General features: G+C 49.9%; 1 protein-coding gene across 13 annotated transcripts in view; it reads left to right on the top strand.

Moving 5' to 3' along the window:
• The window catches only part of NUMA1 (nuclear mitotic apparatus protein 1), a 72757-nt gene that overhangs the window by 43106 nt on the left and 9439 nt on the right, over positions 1-20212 (top strand). For 8 of the 13 annotated variants that reach the window (XM_029914538.1, XM_029914537.1, XM_029914539.1 and 5 more), the window contains exons 3-14: positions 1645-1730; positions 7894-7973; positions 9076-9158; positions 9728-9808; positions 11485-11572; positions 13059-13179; positions 13697-13854; positions 14143-14260; positions 14369-14486; positions 14803-14943; positions 16387-16509; positions 16684-20082. In XM_029914538.1, the coding sequence (XP_029770398.1) occupies positions 1645-1730; positions 7894-7973; positions 9076-9158; positions 9728-9808; positions 11485-11572; positions 13059-13179; positions 13697-13854; positions 14143-14260; positions 14369-14486; positions 14803-14943; positions 16387-16509; positions 16684-20082 (4596 nt within the window). The remainder of the gene's footprint in view (positions 1-1644; positions 1731-7893; positions 7974-9075; positions 9159-9727; positions 9809-11484; positions 11573-13058; positions 13180-13696; positions 13855-14142; positions 14261-14368; positions 14487-14802; positions 14944-16386; positions 16510-16683; positions 20083-20212) is intronic. The other 5 variants (XM_029914545.1, XM_029914544.1, XM_029914546.1 and 2 more) reach the window with 1 other exon arrangement.

Genomic DNA, 20212 nt, shown 5'->3' with positions numbered 1-20212 from the left:
GCTTTTGCCTTTAGCATTTATATTTTGTAATGTATTCTTGCATCCATAGTTCGATTTGAACCCACACTGGTCCTCTAAAGTAAACATTGTAGGAATTCCATCGATTTGACAAGTGAGAAAGTAGACAAAAATAAGTTGATAACAAAGGTTCCTGGCAAGTTAGTGGAGGAGCTGCACCCAAAATCTTTATCTGGGAGCTCCTAGCCCAGTATCAGTTCATTCATTCCTTCATTTATCTACCTATCTTTCTATCTATCTAGTAATCTCTACACTCAGCATGGGGCTTGAACTCTCAACCCTGAGATCTAAAGTAGCATGTGCTTCTGACCCAGCCAGCCAGGCACCCCATAGCCCCAATACCTTTTAAAGAGCACATTTGTAAACAGTAGAAACTACTCATTGCACATAATAGCCACTGTGCTGAAGTTCTTAAAAATACCTTGTTAATAAGCAGCCAAAATTCCCTCTTAACTCAGTCTTGCCTGTGTAATTGACTGATTTAGCAAACCCTTTGTTCCTGTGGTAGTAGCAAAGGTGAAGTTCATCCCACGCTTCTGAACTTCATGCCTTTGGAATTTCTGATGTTTTCCTATAGAAGTTCACTGTATATGCTGTTGAATAACCTCTGTATCTGACTCATTCGCAGGTGACTGCTGGTAGTTGTAAAGACTGATTTAGGTGTATGCTTGCCTGAAGGCAAAGAAGAGAAAAAGGCAACTGAATTGGGATCAACAAGTTTTTCTCTGGGGTTCCCAGCTCTTCTTTTTCCTCCCTTTTTTTTTCTTTGTTATGTTGTCCTCTCATCATTTCTCCCTGTGTCAGCCAAAGTTTTATGTCTGGGAAGAATTTTTAAAATGCATTGATAACAGGAGTGCCTGGCTGGCTCAGTTGGTTAAGTGTCCAACTTCAGCTCAGGTCACGATCTCACCATTCCTGGGTTCCACCCCTGTGTTGGGCTCTGTGCTGACAGCTCAGAGCCTGGAGCCTGCTTCAGATTCTGCATCTCCCTCTCTCTCTCCCCCTTCCCCACAAAATAGATAAATGTTAAACAAATTTTTAAAAAATGCATTAATAACAAAATTTTATATCTGTATGGTAGTGTATAAAACATATGTAGAATTTAATGTAAGTTTTGAATAGATATTTCAAAATCCACGAGATAGGGCTGTAATGTGAAAACTTGACGTATAGAGGGTTATGATGTAAATATTCAAGAGATAACAAAGGACAGTAATACAAAAAGCCTTTCTTTTAACCCACTTCTGACTCCCAGCCATCAAGTTCCGGTCCCTAGAGGCAGGTGGTGGTACAGGACAGTTTCTTGTGTTTTCTTCCAGAGCCATTTTATGCCTAGTTAAAATTGTATCCCAAGTGCTGGAACATCTTAGGAGAATTTGAGCTCTCATTTAGTTGAAGCCAGAGGAAGAGCTCTGAGGCTGCATCCTGGTGGCTCTTACTGGGCGTGAATGGCTGCAGCACCTTCTCCAGCACCTTCTCTCCGCTGGAGTGAAAGCTCCGAGGACCAGCTGTTTTTTGTGTCTGCGGCCTGCTGCTCTGGGCACTCGCTGCGACATCTAGGGAGTGCAGCCAACGCAGTGCCCCTCACATTCGCCAGGTCACCAGGCTCTCCCCTTTGTTTCGTAGGTGAACAGTCTGCATGTAGCCAGCCCCGTGGAGGCTGTGCTGCAGCTCCAGGACTGCAGCGTCTTCCTCAAGATCATTGATGGCATGTGAGTGTACCCCACACCCCTCCAGCCTCCCAGATGTCCCACGTGAAGCTGAATGTTGGACTGGAGACTGCATTTACTCCCTTTCACTTGCTGGCAGCTGTGACCAGAGAGCATGGGCAGGATTGCCACCGTGGGGTCCCGACGCAGGAGCACACTGAGCTCATCGCCCAGTCACTCTGTCTCTCTGTGGGAGAGGGGTCGCTCTGGTCCCTGCCCCGCCCCCCATGACTTCCTCACTGTTCTTGCACAGGAGAGCCTGCAAGTCTCTGCTCTCACAGGATTTCAAGCGTCTGTTCTGGGGCTCCCTGTCCTCTTGTCTCAGAGTCTTCCATACCCTCTTCTCATTGCTCTGGCGTGTCCTTTCCTCACAAGCCCTCTTGGGAACATGTAGGCCCAGGGCCAAGTGCAAAGCTCTTGCACTTAAGGGAAATAAGCAGCACCTAGAAATCTTATCTCTAACTTGTTAGCATGGCACAGATCTGCCCCTTTCTAAACCATTATAGCATTTCTGGGGGTTTTGCCTGCCTCATTAACTTGTGAGGTTGATAAGCATTTGATAAACTGCTTGATGTCCTGTAGCCAGGATTCTAGTGCACCTTTTTTTTTTTTTTTTTAAATAATATCTGTCTTTGAACGTCTCACTTATCTTGGGAATCAGTGGACTGGGCCTCCCTGCTGTATCTTCCCTCTCTGGAACCAAGCAAAGATGGGTCAAGCTGTAACAAATAAATGTATTATTGTGACCTGATCCAGGTGTCCAGCCTTGTAATGCAGACTCCAGAGGTGCTTCATGGGGTGGGGGGGGGGGGGGTCTCAGCCTTCCCTGGGGACAGGCTTAGTGGTGGCCACCAGCCTGCCCAGAGCCACGCCCTCCCCACAGGCTTTCTTTACTGTTAATAGTGTCCTTTTTTATGTCTGATGTCTGGTCCTCTTGCAGGTTATTTTTGTTTGTTATTATTATTAGTTCTTAACTATTAACTATAAAGGTAATTAATAAAGTGTCTTTGGTAAAAAAAACAACAACAAATAAATGTATTATTTGTTGAGGCTCATATAGTTATCCTTTTTCCTCTGTCATCAGGATTCAGGAATTAGGGCAAAACTGACCTCCTTTCAACCTCCTTTCTCTGTGCTGTGGGCAGAAGTGGAGGTCAGCCATAATATAGAGAATTGAAGGGACAATGGAGAGGACCCTACCCTTTACAACAGAAAGCACAGTAGACCAGGAGCCCCCAGGTCAGGGATCCGCTGGAGTTTGACTGCAGGTGTTTGTGTTCCACACACAGCAGGTAGGAACTGGGGTGTGTGAAGCAGTTTGGCCACCCCTTCATAGGCAGAAGGCAGAACTGAGCTTGTGACAGGCAGGGTCTGGATCTGATTCTCCTTGGGGTCTTCTGTACCTAGCTTAGGACAGTGCACTGATTTGATTTTAATTAATGTTTGTTGAGTAAGTAAGTGAACAAAAATGTAGTTGATATTCTTCATCAGTAAAGTCTAGTGGGGCTAAGTAGCCTAGAACAGTTGGATTCTGCTAGAGTGGTTTTTGGTTTTAATTTTTTGAATGTAGTTTTTGAAGTGTATGTTGGTGGTAGAATGTCTCAGAAGGTTTTTTAATTTATTTTTGAGAGACAGAGAGAGACCGCACAAGCAGGGGAGGGTCAGAGAGAGAGGGCGACACAGAATCTGAATCTCCAGCCTCTGAGCTAGCGGTTAGCACAGAGCCGGATGTGGGGCTTGGAACCCACAAACTGTGAGATCATGACCTGAGCCAAAGCCGGACACTTAACCGACTGAGCCACCCAGGTGTCCCTCAGAAGGTTTTTTTTTTTTTTTAAGTCCCTGTGGCTCTAACTAGCACCTGTCTTAGTGTCTCTGAAAGAGGTCACTGTTTTCTTACTTTGGTACAGACAGTACCATTTTCTTTCCCAGTTATCCAGGTAGGACCTTTCAACATCATCTTAAATTCCTCCCTCTCCTTGGCAGTGATTCTACTCAGTCACCTTCCTCTCAGTTTTTCCTTTAGAAGACTTCTCACATCCCTGCCTCTACCTCACTCTGGATACCCAGCCCTCATGGCTTGGTTCTGCTCTAATCTGACTGTATCCCCAGGGTATTTCTGTTCATATGACCTCAAGAACCTTCTTCCTCCAGTCCTGCTTTCATTTTGGTGCCCCGCAGCTGCTAGACCTCAGGGACGGACTCTTCATTGCCAGGAGGTTGAAATCTAAAATCTCTAGCCTTGGCATTGAAGAACTTTGATCAGAGGCTCATTTCTTCCCACCAGTCTTGTTCTCCTACTCATTTCTACCTCCATACCTTACCCTATTTTTTTTTTCCTGATCCTATAGAATTTTCTATGTTCTGGATTTTACTTTATTTTAAAAAGTTTTTTAAATGTTTATTTATTTTTGAGAGAGAGAGAGAGGGACAGAGAGGGAGACACAGAATCTGAAGCAGGCTCCAGGTTCTGAACTGTTAGCACAAAGCCTGATTCGGGGCTCGAACCCATGAACCACATGATCATGACCTGAGCCAAAGTTGGATGCTTAACTGAGCCACCCAGGCGCCCTTGGATTTTATTCATTGTAACATCATTGTATCCCTCAGCTTGTTCTCCTTACCTCCTCCCCCCGCCCCCCCCCCCCACCTTGTTGCCTGTAAACTGGTAATTAGATCCAGGCTTGATTAGCTGAAGGTTTTTTTGTTACTGTGTTCTTGTTTTTTCAAAGATTCTTCATAGGCAGAATTATGTACCACTTATAAGTTAGCATTTTGCAATTCTTAATGAAAGTAATTATCTTTTAAACCCTAATGAAGTGACAAGACCTAGCCTACTGTTTAATTTTAACATCATGAAAAGATGGGCAGCCGGGTGTGATACTCCTTGGGTTGTAAAGTACAGTAGGGTGCAGCATGGTTTTTGGTGTGTGTTTTTTTGTTTTTTTGACTTAAGAATAGATCAAGGTGGGGTGCCTGGTTGGCTCAGTCATTGGAGATGTAACTTGATTTCGGGGTTGTCAGTTTGAGCCCTATTTTGGGCATAGAGATTACTTAAAAAAATAAAATCTTGGGGAAAAAAATAGATCAAGGAGCATTTTCTTTTGAGAAGATAAATTTCCTTGGCCTAATGACAAGAGCAGTAGAAATGTCCAAGAGTATGAACATGTGTGTCCTTGGTTTGGCAACTGTAGATTTATAACCTGGTGGGAAATTTTCATTGGGAGGGTGATAAATTCAAGATGCACATTTTCCAAGTCATCTTCTAATGCACTTCCTGAGCCTTAGACTGTGATGAATGGAGGTGGAGGGAGAGTGAGAGAAGAGGGAGGGAGAAAGAAAATGAGCGCGTGCGCGCGCACACACACACACACACTTGATGGGAGGGGCCATTGAAATTCCAGGTTAACCCTAATCTCCATCTCTGATCCAGGACAGTGCAAATCAGCTTCCTTTGGGAAGAAAGATGTGTTCTTGGTGAATGTGTTCTGCGGCTACTGTTGCTAACCTAAATCAGACGCTGGTTCTCCGGGGAAGGTCATGGAGCATGGCAGGGTTGGTGGCAGATAGCAGCTGTAGGCATTGAACAGGTCTTATTCTCTGGCCACTTGGCCTTCTCTTTGGGAAAATACATTGGCATCCGCCCCTCTAACAAGTTTCCCTTTCTGTTCTGTGTTAAGAATGTCCTGAAGCAAAAAGGCTCTCCCATCTCTGTGGTATCTGTGAGACTTGAATAACAAAGTTTAGTAGAGTCATTTTGCCAGAAAACCTAAAGCCCTGACATTTGTGTTAACGGACATTGACCTCTGCTCTTCCTGTTACAAAGCATCCCTCATCTGTCAGTCAGCTGGTATGTACTGGGTACTTCTTGTATCCTGGTTCTCAGGTCACACAGTTAAAGCATCATTTGTAAATGATACTGTTCTATCAATCAGTGCTGCAGAAAGTCCTGAGAGGGAGGTGGGAGGCATGACTGGTAGCGGTTGCAGATAAGACTTGAACTCACTTTTAAAGAAGGGCTGGATTACTCCAGGTTCAGCGTTAAAAAAAAAATGAATTTATTTTTTAATTTACATCCAAGTTAGTTAGCATATGGAGCAGCGATGATTTCAGGAGTAGATTCGTTAATGCCCCTTCCCTATTTAGCCCATCCCCCTCTCACAGTCCCTCCAGCAATCCTCTGTTCTCTGTATTTAAGAGTCTTTTATGTTTTGTCCCCCTCCCAGTTTTTAGATTATTTTTGCTTCCCTTAATGTTCATCTGTACTGTGTCTTAAAGTCCTCATATGAGTGGTCATATGATACTTGCCTTTCTCTGCTAATTTCACTTATCATGATACCCTAGTTCCATCCACGTAGTTGCAAATGGCAAGATTTCATTCTTTTTGATTGCCGAATAATACCCCATTGAGAGAGAGAGAGTGTGTGTGTGTGTGTGTGTGTACCACATCTTTTTTTATTTTAATTGTGTTACTGATTTTTTTTAATGTTTTTTTAAAATTTATTTTTGAGAGAGAGAGACAGTGCGATCAGGGGAGGGTCAGAGAGAGGGAGATATGGAATCCGAAGGAGCTCCAGGCTCTGAGCTAGCTGTCAGCACAGAGCCCGACGTGGGGCTCGAACCCACGAACGTGAGATCTGACATGAGCCGAAGTCGGAGGCTTAACCAACTGAGCCACCCAGGTGCCCCATACCACATCTTCTTTATCCATTCATCTGTCAATGGACTTTTGGGCTCTTTCCATACTTTGGCTGTTGTGGATAGCACTACTATAAACATTGGGGTGCGTGTGCCCTTTCAAAACAGCACACCTGTATCCCTTGGATAAATACCTAGGAGTGCAATTGCTGGGTTGTACAGGTCTAGCATTTTTAAAATCTATTTCATGCAAATTATCCTATGAACTTAGTGGAGGGGAAGAAAGAGGTTTTGTGGTCAGATAGGTTTAGAAATAGTTCATGCTATATCCTCTTTAGAAAATGCTGTTTGTTTTAACCCAGCATTTCTTAAACATTTAACCTGAGAATCCTCTTTATTTTTATCTAATGGAGTACACTGAGAGAAATCACTGCTCTCTGCTGAGGCAAGGAGTCACAGTGTTCCAGATTGTGGGTGGGTAGGGAAGATGGCTCTTTTAGGAGTCGGAGGGGAGATTAGCACATCTCACGGCTTTTTAGGAGTCCCTAATCACACACCAACTATCCAGAAAATGGGTTGGGGGGTTCACTTGTAAGAAGCCTTTGTAATCACCTGGAAGAGGGAGAGAGGTACATTCATGATCTTGGCTTGGATGCTACTTAAGCTTTGCAGGATGTCGGCACTGCAAAGTTCTCTGCTTCTAGGGCCTACCCTGCCCAGAAAGTTGACTGAGAAACTGGAGATTCAGTAGAACCTGGAGATTGAAGAAAAAGAGGCCCCTTTAATCAGTATCTCCAGGCATAGAAGCCCAAGAAGAAAACTCTGCTTTCTAATTTCTTGGGGAGCTATTATTCCCCAGTGAAATTAAACCTGGCAGTTAGCCTGTGCACCAAGGGCCGGGGCTGCGCGAGGGCTCCCCCTGCTGTCTCCCTCCACCCATAGTTCTCAGTGCATAGCCTGTCCTTCCAGTTAAACAGACCAGCGCTGCAACACTCAGCCACCTGGGTGTTGTCCCTTGGCCTTAGCCATCTTAGCCTTTGGTCTTTATGTTGAACCTTGCCCTGTCCCTTCAGAGCCTTGGGAATTCCCTCTTGTTCTTTGAGTTCTTGGACTTGTTTTTCCCTTTCCATCGTTTGTCCTACTCTAGCTGTGTTTCCCAGGCTTCCTGACCTTTTACAGTTGAGCCATTCCAGACTACTGAACCTAGCTTCCCCTTCATCTTCTCATCTTTGTCCTCTCTTCTCGGTCCCCTTCCCACAGAGCTTTTTCACATTCATGAAGAGGGCGGCAGAGTGCTGTCTTTTCCAAAAGGACTTCCTGCCTTAAGTTCCCACTTCTCACCCACCACACACAATTCTTCTGTGTGTGGCTCTTTGGTATCTTCTCCCCTGCTACTAGCATCTGGTCTAGTTCTCTCCCAGATCCAGTGCAGACCAAGCCTGAAGGAAGGGGGAGGTAGCATGGAATGGAGTAGCGAGGAGGGAAGGATTGCTAAGTACTCTGGTCCTGATACTTGTTCTTTTTCTAGCCACAGCACTGATGAGGGGCAGCAAATCCTGCAACGGCCGGTGCCAGAGAGACTGGACTTTGTGTGCAGTTTTTTGCAAAGTAAGCACCTTTCTTACCTAGTAAAGGTAAGGAGCTCTTAAGAAGGAGCTGCTTCCTCAACTCCCGGGACTTTGGGAGAGTCTGGAGGAACCAGCTCCAGGTGTCTAGAGGAGCAGAGGCTCAAGGCTGGTGACTCTGTACCACAAAGATGAATACAGTTGTTTTCCTGGGTCTGGTGATGCTTCTGCCTTCAGGGAAGAAGAGTGTCCCTTCAGTCTCAGAGCCCGTCTCTGAGATCCAGGTAGAGCCAGAGGTCAGTTTTGGAACTCATCACCTTGGGCTCCCAACCCTCCATCCGTGCAGGGAGTTGGAGGAGAGGGATGGATCTTTGTTATCCTCTTTCCCTTGCAAGAAAAACATTTCCCCTGGATAACTTTGAATTAATTGTCTAGACAATAGATGTAGGGGCAGAGGCAGATTTAGGTTGAGGTCTTGGCTCATCCATTCACAGCTTGAATGGCCTTTCTGGACGTAGGTTCCTTGTCTTTAAAATAGAGATAATAATTGCTCTTAAGGTTGGTGGGTAGTAAGAACAGATGCATGAGTAGCACAGTGTCAGTTCCCCTCCCTTGTACACTCATGGACACAGACTCCTCCCCTTTGACGTGGGAGCTATCAGCCATCATCCCCTCAGGAGAGTTATGGTGATAATAGATTTAGATAAAGCAAAGGTTAACAGCTGGCAATACAGCAGAAGAACCTGGTGTCCCTAGTCCTCCTGGTCTGACTCAGCTTCAGGCTTCCTCTATATCCTTACTTGGAACAAGACCATGGAGTGACCTGGACTCCGGTTCCTTCTCTCCGGTGCTGGGCAGGAGTTGATGCATTGGGTGGGTGAGTGCAATGTCATATCCCAGTACTGCTGTGAATTCCTCGCTTGCTTTTTTTCTTGAACTATCCCTGTAGTCCTTGGGCTGACCTAGGATAGAGCTAACTTAAGGTGGAAATATATATGTTGGGGGAGAGAGGACGTAGGAGTAAGGAGCCTTACGTCTCCCAGCCCCACCAGAGACGGCAATTCTGTTTTACCCTGAGGTGTTCTCATGATCTCAGAGATGGTGTCCAGGAAGTTCACCCTGTTTCTACATTGTCCTCATTACAGAAAACCGAAAGCATCCCTCTTCTCCGGAATGCCTGGTGTCTGTGCAGAAGGTGATGGAAGGGTCAGAGCTGGAATTGGCCAAGGTACCTATGGAATACCAGATGTGGGGGTAGGAGGGTGGCACAAGACGGACCTGCCAGGCCTTCTCTTAACCCAGGGGAAGTGGTGGGAACTTTATTTCTGGGGCTCATGGAGGTTGGACGTCAGCCATCCAGCTGAAGCAGAGGCTGATTCAGCCCAAGGATTCTCGGAGCCCATGCCCTGTGACAGAGAGAGAGGTACTAGACTATTACTGTGAGTTTCCGTGAAGACCTGGAAGGAATTGAGCCTTACCCGATTGTCAAAGTCTTACTTTTAGCTCGGTCTCCTTCATTCCCTCTCCCGTTTCTGGGTGCTGGCCCACAGGGCAGCCTAAGCTCGTAGTTAGGTTCCGTGAGTCCAAGAATTCAGTTGTGCACCAGGCTTTTTGTACAGTGGGCCACGAGTCCTCAGTGAGGTGTTTCCTGGTGCAGTGAGGAGCAGGGACCTGGGTTGCTGAGTGCTAGGAGCTCTGGAAGAGCCTTCAGAATATCTCAGCCCCAGAACAGCCCAGAGAGGGGAGCACTGAGAAGAAACAGCCCCAATTAGTGACTGTCTTCTGTTTGGCTTCTAGATGACCATGCTCCTCTTATACCACTCCACCATGAGCTCCAAAAGTCCCAGGGACTGGGAACAATTTGAGTATAAGATTCAGGTAAGCCCTGTGCCTCCACCACGCCTGGTGGGCCTAGCTCATGCTTCACCTCACTCCATTGGTTTTCTTCCAACAACATATATTGTTTTTTTAAGAAATTATGTTGTAGTAATTTCAGCCATTCATTATAGAATGTCTGGAAAATATTGACAAGCACAAAAGAAGGAAATAAAATTGCTAGTAATCTCATTCCCAGAGACAACTGCTAACTTTTAAGGGATATATTTCTAAGTTCTTTTTCGCGTGTGTGTGTGTGTGTTTGTAATTTTTTAATGTTTGTTTATTTATTTTGTGAGAGAGTATGAGCAGTGGAGGGGCAGAGAGAGGGAGAGAGAATCCTAACCAGGCTTCATGCTATCAGCACCGAGCCTGACATGGAGCTTGAACTCATAAACCGTGAGATCATGACCTGAGCTGAAGCCTTAACTCAGATGCAGAACCCACTGAGCCACCCAGGTGCCCCGTTCATGTACATACAGTTCACTGTAGTTGTAACTGTACTGTGTTGGGATAATATGTAGAAATTGTTCTCTCCTTGTGTATGTGTTCCCATGTGAGTGTGTATGTTTTTACACAAACTGTCCGCTTGTTTCCTCCTTTTCCTCTAATGGGAAGGATTAGTGACAGAGAATATCTTTGTCCATCATGACAGTCTGGTTCAGAGCTGTTCTCTTCCCTCCTCTACTTGGTCCCTAAGTGAAGAGGAGTTGGTGTATGTGCTTCACTGTAGAGGGAGTAATCTGGTTTCCAGGAACTACCTGCCATGTGGGGCCTGATGTTGGCTTTGTTTCCTGCATGAGCTGCTGTCCTTTATTTCCCAGAGCAGGAGGAGCTGGGGAGCCACAGTGGGTAATGTAGGTGACCGGGGGGCCAGGGGGCAGTGACCAGAGAACTGTGGCCTTTCATGTAGTGGGAGGGATGAGTGATTCCTTCCTTTAACCTTTTCTCTGCTACAAGCTGGCCACAGACCTGGAAGAGATATATATTTCTTTAAGTTCATTTATTTATTTTGGGAGAGAGTGTGTATGAATGGGGGAGGGGCAGAGAGTGAGAGAGAGCATCCCAAGCAGTCTCTGTGCTGTCAGCACAGAGCCCAGCACAGGGCTAGATTCCGTGAACCATGAGATCATGACCTGAACCAAAAATCAAGAGTCGGATGCTTAGCCAACTGAGCCACCCAGGTGCCCCAGAAACAGAAATTCTAAAAGATAAGGAACTATACAGCAAGGTGGCCAGAAAAATTAGATCAATTCTAGCTTGGAATTCCGACAGAAAAGGGCAGATTTTACAGCTGAGCTGGTGGGTAAGCTTTGATGAGCCCTGGAGGGGTTCTCACTCAGAGAACAACAGTGCGGGTCATTTGGAAGAGGGCAGCATAGTTACGTATAAAAGCTTTCTGACTGCATTACTGTCTTTGCCCATTTTCTTCTCTGTGGTCAGGCGTGAAGTCAGACAGGAACTCTGACCCTGGTGCATCTTCAGGGGAACTGAGGGGACGGGGGCCAGCAGGGCAGCACATCTCTAGTAGAATGTTCTCAGCTCGACTGGGGGCTTTAGGCTTTGAGAGGAAGACTGGTTTCCAGCAGCTCCTGGAGCTGGCACTGCCGGTGTGGCACCCTCCATCTCAGGCCTCCCTGGCACCTCAGTGATGCTCCTCTTCTCTGTCCCTGGCCCAGGCTGAGTTAGCAGTCATTCTCAAATTTGTGCTGGATCATGAGGACGGGCTAAACCTGAATGAGGACCTGGAGAACTTCTTGCAGAAAGGTAAGTAGGGCCCACTCCTGAGGATGCCCTGTCTGCGCTGGGCACTGCTAGGACCCCGAATTGTTGAGAAACACCGTGGGGCGTTGTTTCAGGTCCTAACACCAGGCAGAGTTTGTGCTCAGGAAAAGTGTGTGTAATGGAATAGGTCGATTTCTGGGCCATGTTGCCACCATCCCAGTTACTACCGAGCTCCTCCTGCTGCCTGGCAGCGCCTGAGCAGGACGTTACAAGTGATCCCAGCTCTGTTAGGTTGTTCTTGATCACCCCACACTTACCTTTTTTGGTTTTTATTAAAAAAACATTTCTATAATGTTTATTTTAGAGAGAGAGTGTGTGTGTGTGTGCAAGTAGGAGAGGGGCAGAGAGAAGGAGGCACAGAATCCAAAGCAGGCTCTAGGCTCTGAGCTGTGAGCCCAGAGCCCGATGTGTGCTCGAACCCACAAACTGTGAGGTCATGATCTGAGCCATCCAGTTGCCCGTTTTTTATTTTTTAATCAATTGCTACTCTAGGCTTAGAAGCCGGGAGTAGAGCCTAAAAAATGGCTTCCCCCACGTGAAGCTCATGTTCTAGGTGGGAATGCAGATGCATAAATCAATAAGTGTGATGAAGAGTAAGTCTAGAACAGAGAAGTACATAATCTGCCAAACATCTTGTTGGAAGTACAGTGGAAAGGGTGAGAGCTCCCCTTGTCTTCTGAGGAAGAGGGTATCTAATGATGATGGGATGTACGATGTGGGTCTAGGCAGCTTCTCTTCCAGCCACTGCATTTGATGTTCCTCATATTCAGGTTCCTCTTCAGCCCTTCAGATGGAGATGTTGGAAGTGTGAGTCTAGAATGTAGGTGAGGGCTCTGGGCCAGGTTATGGATTTATAGGTCACTGTGTGATGGCTATTGAAGCCATGGGCACTGTGGGCAGAGTAGGGAGGCCCCAGCAGAACTCTGGGAGTTTAGAGTGTGGGTGTGGTAGGGAGGGGCAGATAGGGAGACAAGGGGAGCCACGTGAAGGTGGTTGTGGGAACCATGGGAGAGGGAGGTTTTGAGAAAGCGGTTGTGTTGGCAGGGCAAGATTTTAGAATGGAGGAGTTGAGAAGGGAGGCCAGCAGCTCTGAGCTGAGAAGTTGTTGGGCTGAGAGGAGATCCTGCTCAGGGCTGGCAGGCTGCCTTGGCAGTGTTAGATGGAGGGCAGAGCATGAGCACTTGGTCCGGTCTCTAAGCAAGGAGGACACCCTCACTCCCCTGTGCTCCCCTGAGCACTTGCTGAGCTGTGGAAATGGAAGCCGCTTGCTTGACTGGGCTTAGGAGCACTGACCTCTGGATAACCCAGATGCCAGGTTTCAGGTACTGCCCGGTGGCCTCCCTCTATAGCTTACATATGAGTGTCTGTGGATCCACTTCCACTCAGGCAAGTTCTCAAATTGTATAAAGATGCAAATCTGTTCCCCCTCTTTTTAACCTCTCTGTGGTTGGTTTGCTCCTTGCCCTAGTTCCTATCCCTTCCACCTGCTCCAGCGCCGCCTCTGAAGAGCTGTCTCCACCCAGCCACCAGGCCAAAAGGGAGATTCGCTTCCTAGAGCTACAGAAGGTTGCCTCTTCCAGTGGGAACAAGTATGTGCTGGGCCTCCTCTCCCGGGGCGGGGCCTCAATGTCCATTCTTCAGATCCTGCATTCTAGAGGCTAACGCTGTTCCCCAGCCTGTTACATGATCAGACAGCGCTTGGAGTATCCTGTAGGTGTTCTCACCTGCCCCAGTGTTAATTGGGGGAGTTGACTGGCATCCATTGTTGGCGGAAGGCCCTCCCTCAAAAGCTGTTGCTTGTTTATGGAATTCCTTTCTTCCTTGGAGACAAGGCTAAATTCCTTTTTTCAGTGCAGCTCTGCAGAGGTGAGGATAATTTTTTTTTTTTTTTAGACAAGCAAATTGAATTTGAGGCTTGGAGAAGGGAGAAGGAAAGTTTTCTTAAGGTCAGTCAGGAGGCATGAGGTAGTATTGCTGACAGAGCTGAGATGCTTAGCCTCCCAGCCGGTGCCCACATCCCTGGAGTCCTGCTCGCTCACCCCTAACTGTTGCTCTTCCCTTCAGCCCTCCCACTTCAGGCTCTGACCATGGCATCTCCTTCTTCAGCTTCCTCTCAGGTTCTCCGGCCTCCCCTATGGGTGACATCCTGCAGACCCCACAATTCCAGATGAGACGGCTGAAGAAACAGCTCACCGATGAGAGAAATAATAGAGATGAGTTGGAGCTGGAGCTGGCTGAGAACCGCAAGCTCCTTACAGAGAAGGGTAGGTGCCTGGCACAGTGGCAGATGGCATGTGAATGGGCAGCATTGGGAATTTGCATCCAGGGAAGTGCTTGATGTGTGAGGAACAGCCCCTCTGTTCCGTGGTGTCTGTTCTGCTGGCTCTGGAGCTCAGGGCTTAGCCATGGGCCAGTCAGGCTGACCTGGCATCTGGTGCTGCCCTGGCCCCCCTCCTCCCCTTCCCTTAGATCGGATGCTGCCGCCTCCTCCTCTCTTCCCCTTAGTTCTGTGCTGACTCTGCGCTCTCCTCTTCTCCCTTCCTCGGGGGCAGATGCGCAGATAGCTGTGATGCAGCAGCGCATTGACCGCCTGGCTCTGCTCAACGAGAAGCAGGCAGCCAGCCCATCAGAGCCCAGGGAGCTTGAGGAGCTCCGTGGCAAGAATGAGAGGTATAATCCTCCCAGCTTTCTTCCCCACTCCACGCCCCCCCTGCCCCCGCACCCATGTGGTGGAAATGAGGGTGCTACTGTCTTTTCTAACTGCCCCCTCCGTCACAGCCTCACAGTGCGTCTCCATGAAACTCTGAAGCAGTGCCAGGACCTGAAGACAGAGAAGAGCCAGATGGATCGCAAAATTAACCAGCTTTCTGAGGAGAATGGGGACCTTTCCTTTAAGGTGAGGGTTGGGGGTGTCTAGGGTTGGGCTGAGTTTGGAGGATTCCAAAGAGAGGGTTGAGAAGAATGTCCTGGCATCTATCCTATGCTTCGGTTTCTGCAGAGACCTGCATATTTTGGCCCTTTCCTTGTCTCATAATTGGCTGCTGCCAGGGATGGGGTTGTGTCCTGAGTTAAAGATATGGTTGGTTGTAATTGGTTTGAGCAGGGTTAGAAGGATAGTCGGACACTTTCAGCCCTGGAGTTCAGGAGACATACAGCAGTGGTGGTACTAGTTTTGACCTTGGGTGATGGGGACTCCCACTTGTCTGTCTCAGCTACGGGAGTTTGCCAGTCACCTGCAGCAACTTCAGAGTGCCCTCAATGAGCTGACAGAAGAGCATAGCAAAGCCACTCAAGAGTGGGTGGACAAACAGGCCCATCTTGAGAAGGAGCTCAGCACAGCCCTGCAGGACAAGGTAACCCTTTTGCTTTGGGGTGTCGGGGTCACAGTCTTGACCACCTGTTCAAAGCTGAATTCTGCTTCATTCTTTGGGGCATTTGGGAATTAAGCTGTCTTTTCTTGAAAGTTTAATCGTGCACCATAATGGGAAGATTGTGGGCTTAAGTCTAATACACCACCTTTGTGTCCTATCTTTGCTGTTTACAAAGTGTGGTTCTTGCACAAGTTACTTGACCTCTCTCTAAGCATGCTTTCTGTAAAATGGGAAAAATGAGTCGCTGCCTCATCAACTATTGTAAGATAATGCATGTATCGCGTGCTATGAAGTAAGCTTCCAGTGAATTAGTTACTATTTTTTTTTAAGATTTTATTTTTAAGTAATCTCTATACCCAGTGTGGGGCTTGAACTAACAACCCCAAGATCGAGAGTTGCATGCTCTACCAATGGAGACAGCCAGGTGCCCCACTATTATTTTTATTGCTATTTTTAAGAACCCAATTCTACCATTTATTAACCCTGTAGCCCAAGAGCAAGGCACTTAATATCTGAGCTTCCGATCTTGTTCTGCAAAAAAGGCACAGCAGCAGCTCCCTCCCATCACTGTCAGTGGATTACGAATTCAGAGGAACCAGCATAGTCCTGGCAGCTGCTTAGTGAGCAGCGGGAGGAGATGGGGCTGGGGGCGGGAGGTGCTGTGGGTGCTGCTGCTGCTGCCCGGGAAGGCTAGGGATCTTTTTTAAGCCAGTGAGTGTCTGGATAATCTGGGCGCCCAGACTTGTCCAAGGAAGGGTGTATAGTAAGGAAAAAAAATTTTTTTTAAGTAAAGAAATGTGAAGTGAACTTCAGTGGCAGAAGAAATTATTAGCAAGTCACATGATTTAATTCAGCCCTGAAACTAAGGTTAGAAAATCAGGTCCCTCATGATTCCAGGTCCATGGTTTCTTAGTTTCTTCCTAGGTCAGGGGAACAGGAGTTTTTTGGGTTTTGTTTTTAATATTTATTTTTGAGAGAGACCGCAGCACACAAGTGGGAGAGGGGCAGAATTTGAAGCAGGCTCCAGGCTGTCAGCACAGAGCTCAATGGGGGATCCAACTCATGAGATGTGAGATCATGACCAGGCTGAAGTCACATGCTCAACCGACTGAGCCACCCAGGCATCCTGGGAGATTTTTTTTTAATGTTTATTTTTGAGAGAGACCAAGAGCACGAGTCAGGGAGGGGCAGAGGGACAGGGGGATAGAGGATCCCACCTAGGCTCTTAGCTGTCAGCGCAGAGCCCAGTGTGCTCAAACTCACAAACCACAAGATACGACCTGAGCCGGAAGCTGGATGCTTAATCAACTGAGCCACCCACGTGCCCCAAGAGAGCTTGATAACAGGGTGGTAGCGCTCCATATTTCGTTGGTAATGTGGTACCTGTCCCACCCCTGTTCACATGAGGCTCTTGTTTACTGTCAGAAATGCCTTGAAGAAAAGAATGAAATCCTTCAGGGAAAACTTTCACAGCTGGAAGAACATTTGGCCCAGCTGCAGGAGAACCCACCCCGGGAGAAGGGCGAAGTGCTGGGTGACGTCTTGCAGGTAGGAACGTACAGGAGCAGCAGTAAGACCTGTGTGCCAGGGCTGGCGTGGACCCGTGCTTGGTACATTCAGGTTCCTATTCCTTAGTTCTCATAGGGGCCGTGGAGATTGAGGAGTCGTGTTCATCCTCTTTGTCTCTTTATCTCATTTATCTCTTTATCTCTTTATCTTCAGCTGGAAACGCTGAAGCAGGAGGCAGCCTCTCTCGCCGCGGACAACACCCAGCTCCGAGCCAGGGTGGAGGCTCTGGAGACCGAGCAGAGCCAGCGGGAAGCCAGGCTGCTCTCCGAGCGGGGCCACTTTGAAGAAGAAAAGCAGCAGCTGGCTGGCCTGATTGCCGAGCTGCAGGGCTCCCTGTCCAACCTCAGCCAGGCCAAAGAAGAGGTGGAGCAGGCCTCTCAGGCTCAGGAGGCCAGGCTGTCTGCCCAGGTGACCACGCTGACCGCTGAGCTCACCACCTTCAAAGCCACTGTCCAGCAGCAGGATCAAGAACTGGCTGGCCTGAAGCAGCAGGCCAAAAAGGAGCAGGCCCAACTAGCGCAGACCCTCCAGCAGCAAGAACAGGCCTCTCACGGCCTCCGCCAGCAGGTGGAGCAGCTGAGTAGCAGCCTGAAGCAAAAGGAGAAGCAGTTAGAGGAAGCTGCCCAGGAGCAGGAGGCAGCCAGGCGAGACCATGCTCAGCAGCTGGCTGCTGCTGCTGAGGAACGGCAGGCCTCTTTAAGGGAGAGGGAGTCGGCCCTCCAGCAACTGCAGGTATTGGAGAAGGAGAAGAGTGCCAAGCTAGAGGTCCTGCACCAGCAGCTTCAGGCTGCTAAGGAAGCCTGGGACAGTGCCCAGTCTTTGGTGACTCAGGTCCAGCAGGAGAAGGCAGAGCTGAGCCAAAAAGTGGAGGAACTTTGTACCTGTGTTGAGGCAGCCCGCCAGGAGCAGAGTGAGACCCAGGCCCAGGTGGTAGAGCTAAAGGCCCAGCTAAGGTCTGAGCAACAAAAAGCAACTGAGAGAGAAAGGGTGGCCCAGGAGAAGGGCCAGTTCCAGGAGCAGGTCCGAGCTCTTGAGGAGTCCTTGAAGATCACCAGGGGTAGCCTAGAAGAGGAGAAGCGCAGGGCCGTGGACGCCCTGGAGGAGCGGCAGCATCACATCTCCAAGCTGGAGGCAGAGATCCGGTGCCTGGTGGAACAGCATAAGCAGGAGCGGAAGGAGCTAGAAGAAGAGCGGGCTGGGCGCAAGGGGCTGGAGGCCCGCTTACGGCAGCTTGGAGAGGCCCATCAGGCTGAAACGAAAGCCCTGCGTCAGGAACTGGCAGAGGCCGTAGCCTCCCAGCGTGAAGCTGAGGGGGAGTGTGAACAGCTTGCCAAGGAGGTGGCCACCTGGCGTGAGCGGTATGAAGACAGCCAGCAGGAGGAGGCACAGTACGGTGCCATGTTCCAGGAGCAGCTGATGACCCTGAAAGAGGAATGTGAGAAGGCCCGCCAGGAACTACAGGAGGCCAAGGAGAAGGTGGCAGGGATGGAGGCCCACAGTGAGCTCCAGATAAGCCGGCAGCAGAGTGAACTAGCTCAGCTACATGCCAACCTGGCCAGGGCCCTCCAGCAGGTCCAGGAGAAGGAGGTGAGGGCCCAGAAGCTTGCAGATGACCTCTCCGCTCTGCAGGAGAAGATGGCCGCCACCAGCAAGGAGGTGGCCCGCCTGGAGGCCTTGGTGCGCAAGACAGGGGAGCAGCAGGAAACAGCCCCCCGCGAGCTACTCAAGGAGCCCCCGAGGGCAGGAGACAGAGAGTCAGAGTGGCAGGAAGAGCGACAGGGACGCCAGTTCTGCAGCACACAGGCTGCACTGCAGGCCATGGAGCGGGAGGCAGAGCAGATGGGCAGTGAACTGGAGAGACTGAGGGTTGCACTGATGGAGAGCCAGAGCCAGCAGCAGGAGGAGCGTGGGCAGCAGGAGAAGGAGGTGGTGCGCCTAACCCAGGAGCGGAGCCGAGCCCAAGCTGACCTGGCCCTGGAGAAGGCCGCCAAGGCAGAGCTGGAGATGCGGCTGCAGAATGCCCTCAATGAGCAGCGTGTGGAGTTTGCCACCTTGCAGGAAGCCCTGGCCCACGCCCTGATGGAAAAGGAGGGGAAGGACCAGGAGCTGGCCAAACTTCGTGGGCAGGAGGCAGCCCAGAGAACAGAGCTCCAGGAGCTTGAACAGACTGTGGAGCGACTGAAAGCACAGCTGGCCAAGAAAGAGGAGGAGCGTCAGCAATCTCTAGGGATGGCCAGTGGAGACGAACCTTCTGGGTCAGGAGCACAGTCTGAGGGTACTGGAAAGAGCGAGCGAAAAGGGCCTGAGCTGGAGGCTCTGCAGGCAGAGGTGAGCAAGCTGGAGCAGCAGTGCCGGGAGCACCAGGAGAAGGCCTCAGGCCTGGAGCGCAGCCTGGAGTGTGAGCGCGCCTCCCGCGCTGAGCAGGCTGGTGCTCTGGAGGCCTTGCAGGGCCAGTTAGAGGAGAAGGCCCAGGAGCTAGGGCGCAGTCAGGACACCTTAGCTGCAACCCAGAAGGAGTTGGCCACCCTCCGTGCCAAGGCCCAAGACCATAGCAAGGCTGAGGATGAGTGGAAGACCCAGGTGGCCCGGGGCCAGCAGGAGGCGGAGAGGAAAAACAGCCTGATCAGCAGCTTGGAAGAGGAGGTCTCTATCCTGAACCGCCAAGTCTTGGAGAAAGAGGGTGAGAGCAAGGAGTTGAAGCGGCTGGTCATAGCTGAGTCGGAAAAGAGCCAGAAGCTAGAGGAGAGGCTGCGCCTGCTCCAGGCAGAGACTGCCAGCAACAGCGCCAGGGCTGCCGAACGCAGCTCTGCTCTGCGGGAGGAGGTCCAGACCCTCCGGGAGGAGGCCGAGAAACAGCGGGTGGCTTCAGAGAGCCTGAGGCAGGAGCTGGCCTCCCAGGCAGAGCGAGCTGAGGAGCTGGGCCAAGAATTAAAGGCGTGGCAGGAGAAGTTCTTCCAGAAGGAGCAGGCCCTTTCTGCCCTCCAGCTTGAGCACACCAGCACTCAGGCCCTGGTGAGCGAGCTGGTGCCCGCAAAGCACCTGTGCCAGCAGCTGCAGGCTGAGCAGGCGGCCGCTGAGAAACGCCATCGTGAGGAGCTAGAGCAAAGCAAGCAGGCGGCCAGTGGGCTGCGGGCAGAGCTGATGCGAGCCCAGCGGGAGCTCGGGGAGCTCGTGCCCCTGCGGCAGAAGTTGGCGGAGCAAGAGCGGGCAGCTCAGCAGCTGCGGGCCGAGAAGGCCAGCTATGCAGAGCAGCTGAGCATGCTGAAGAAGGCTCACGGCCTTCTGGCAGAGGAGAACCGGGGACTGGGTGAGCGGGCCAGCCTTGGCCGGCAATTTCTGGAAGTGGAGCTGGACCAGGCCAGGGAGAAGTATGGCCAAGAGCTGGCAGCTGTGCGTGCAGACGCTGAGACCCGTCTGGCTGAGATGCAGCGGGAAGCACAGAACACTGCCCGGGAGCTCGAGGTGATGACTGCCAAGTACGAGAGTGCCAAGGTCAAGGTTCTGGAGGAGAGGCAGCGGTTCCAGGATGAGAGACAGAAACTCACTGCCCAGGTAAGATACCCAGCTCAACCTTGCCCCCAAAGATTGGACCTGAAAGAGGGAGCAATGTTCCGTGTGCTCTCCCCTCACTCACTGGGTGGCCAGTAGGGTTCAAGTATGTTGTCTCCTACTGTCCTAAAGA

Source organism: Suricata suricatta, chromosome 11 (genome assembly GCF_006229205.1).
Source record: "Suricata suricatta isolate VVHF042 chromosome 11, meerkat_22Aug2017_6uvM2_HiC, whole genome shotgun sequence".
Taxonomy (NCBI): domain Eukaryota; kingdom Metazoa; phylum Chordata; class Mammalia; order Carnivora; family Herpestidae; genus Suricata; species Suricata suricatta.
Note: the sequence above shows the minus strand (reverse complement) of the source record. Positions and strands in the feature narration are given on the sequence as shown.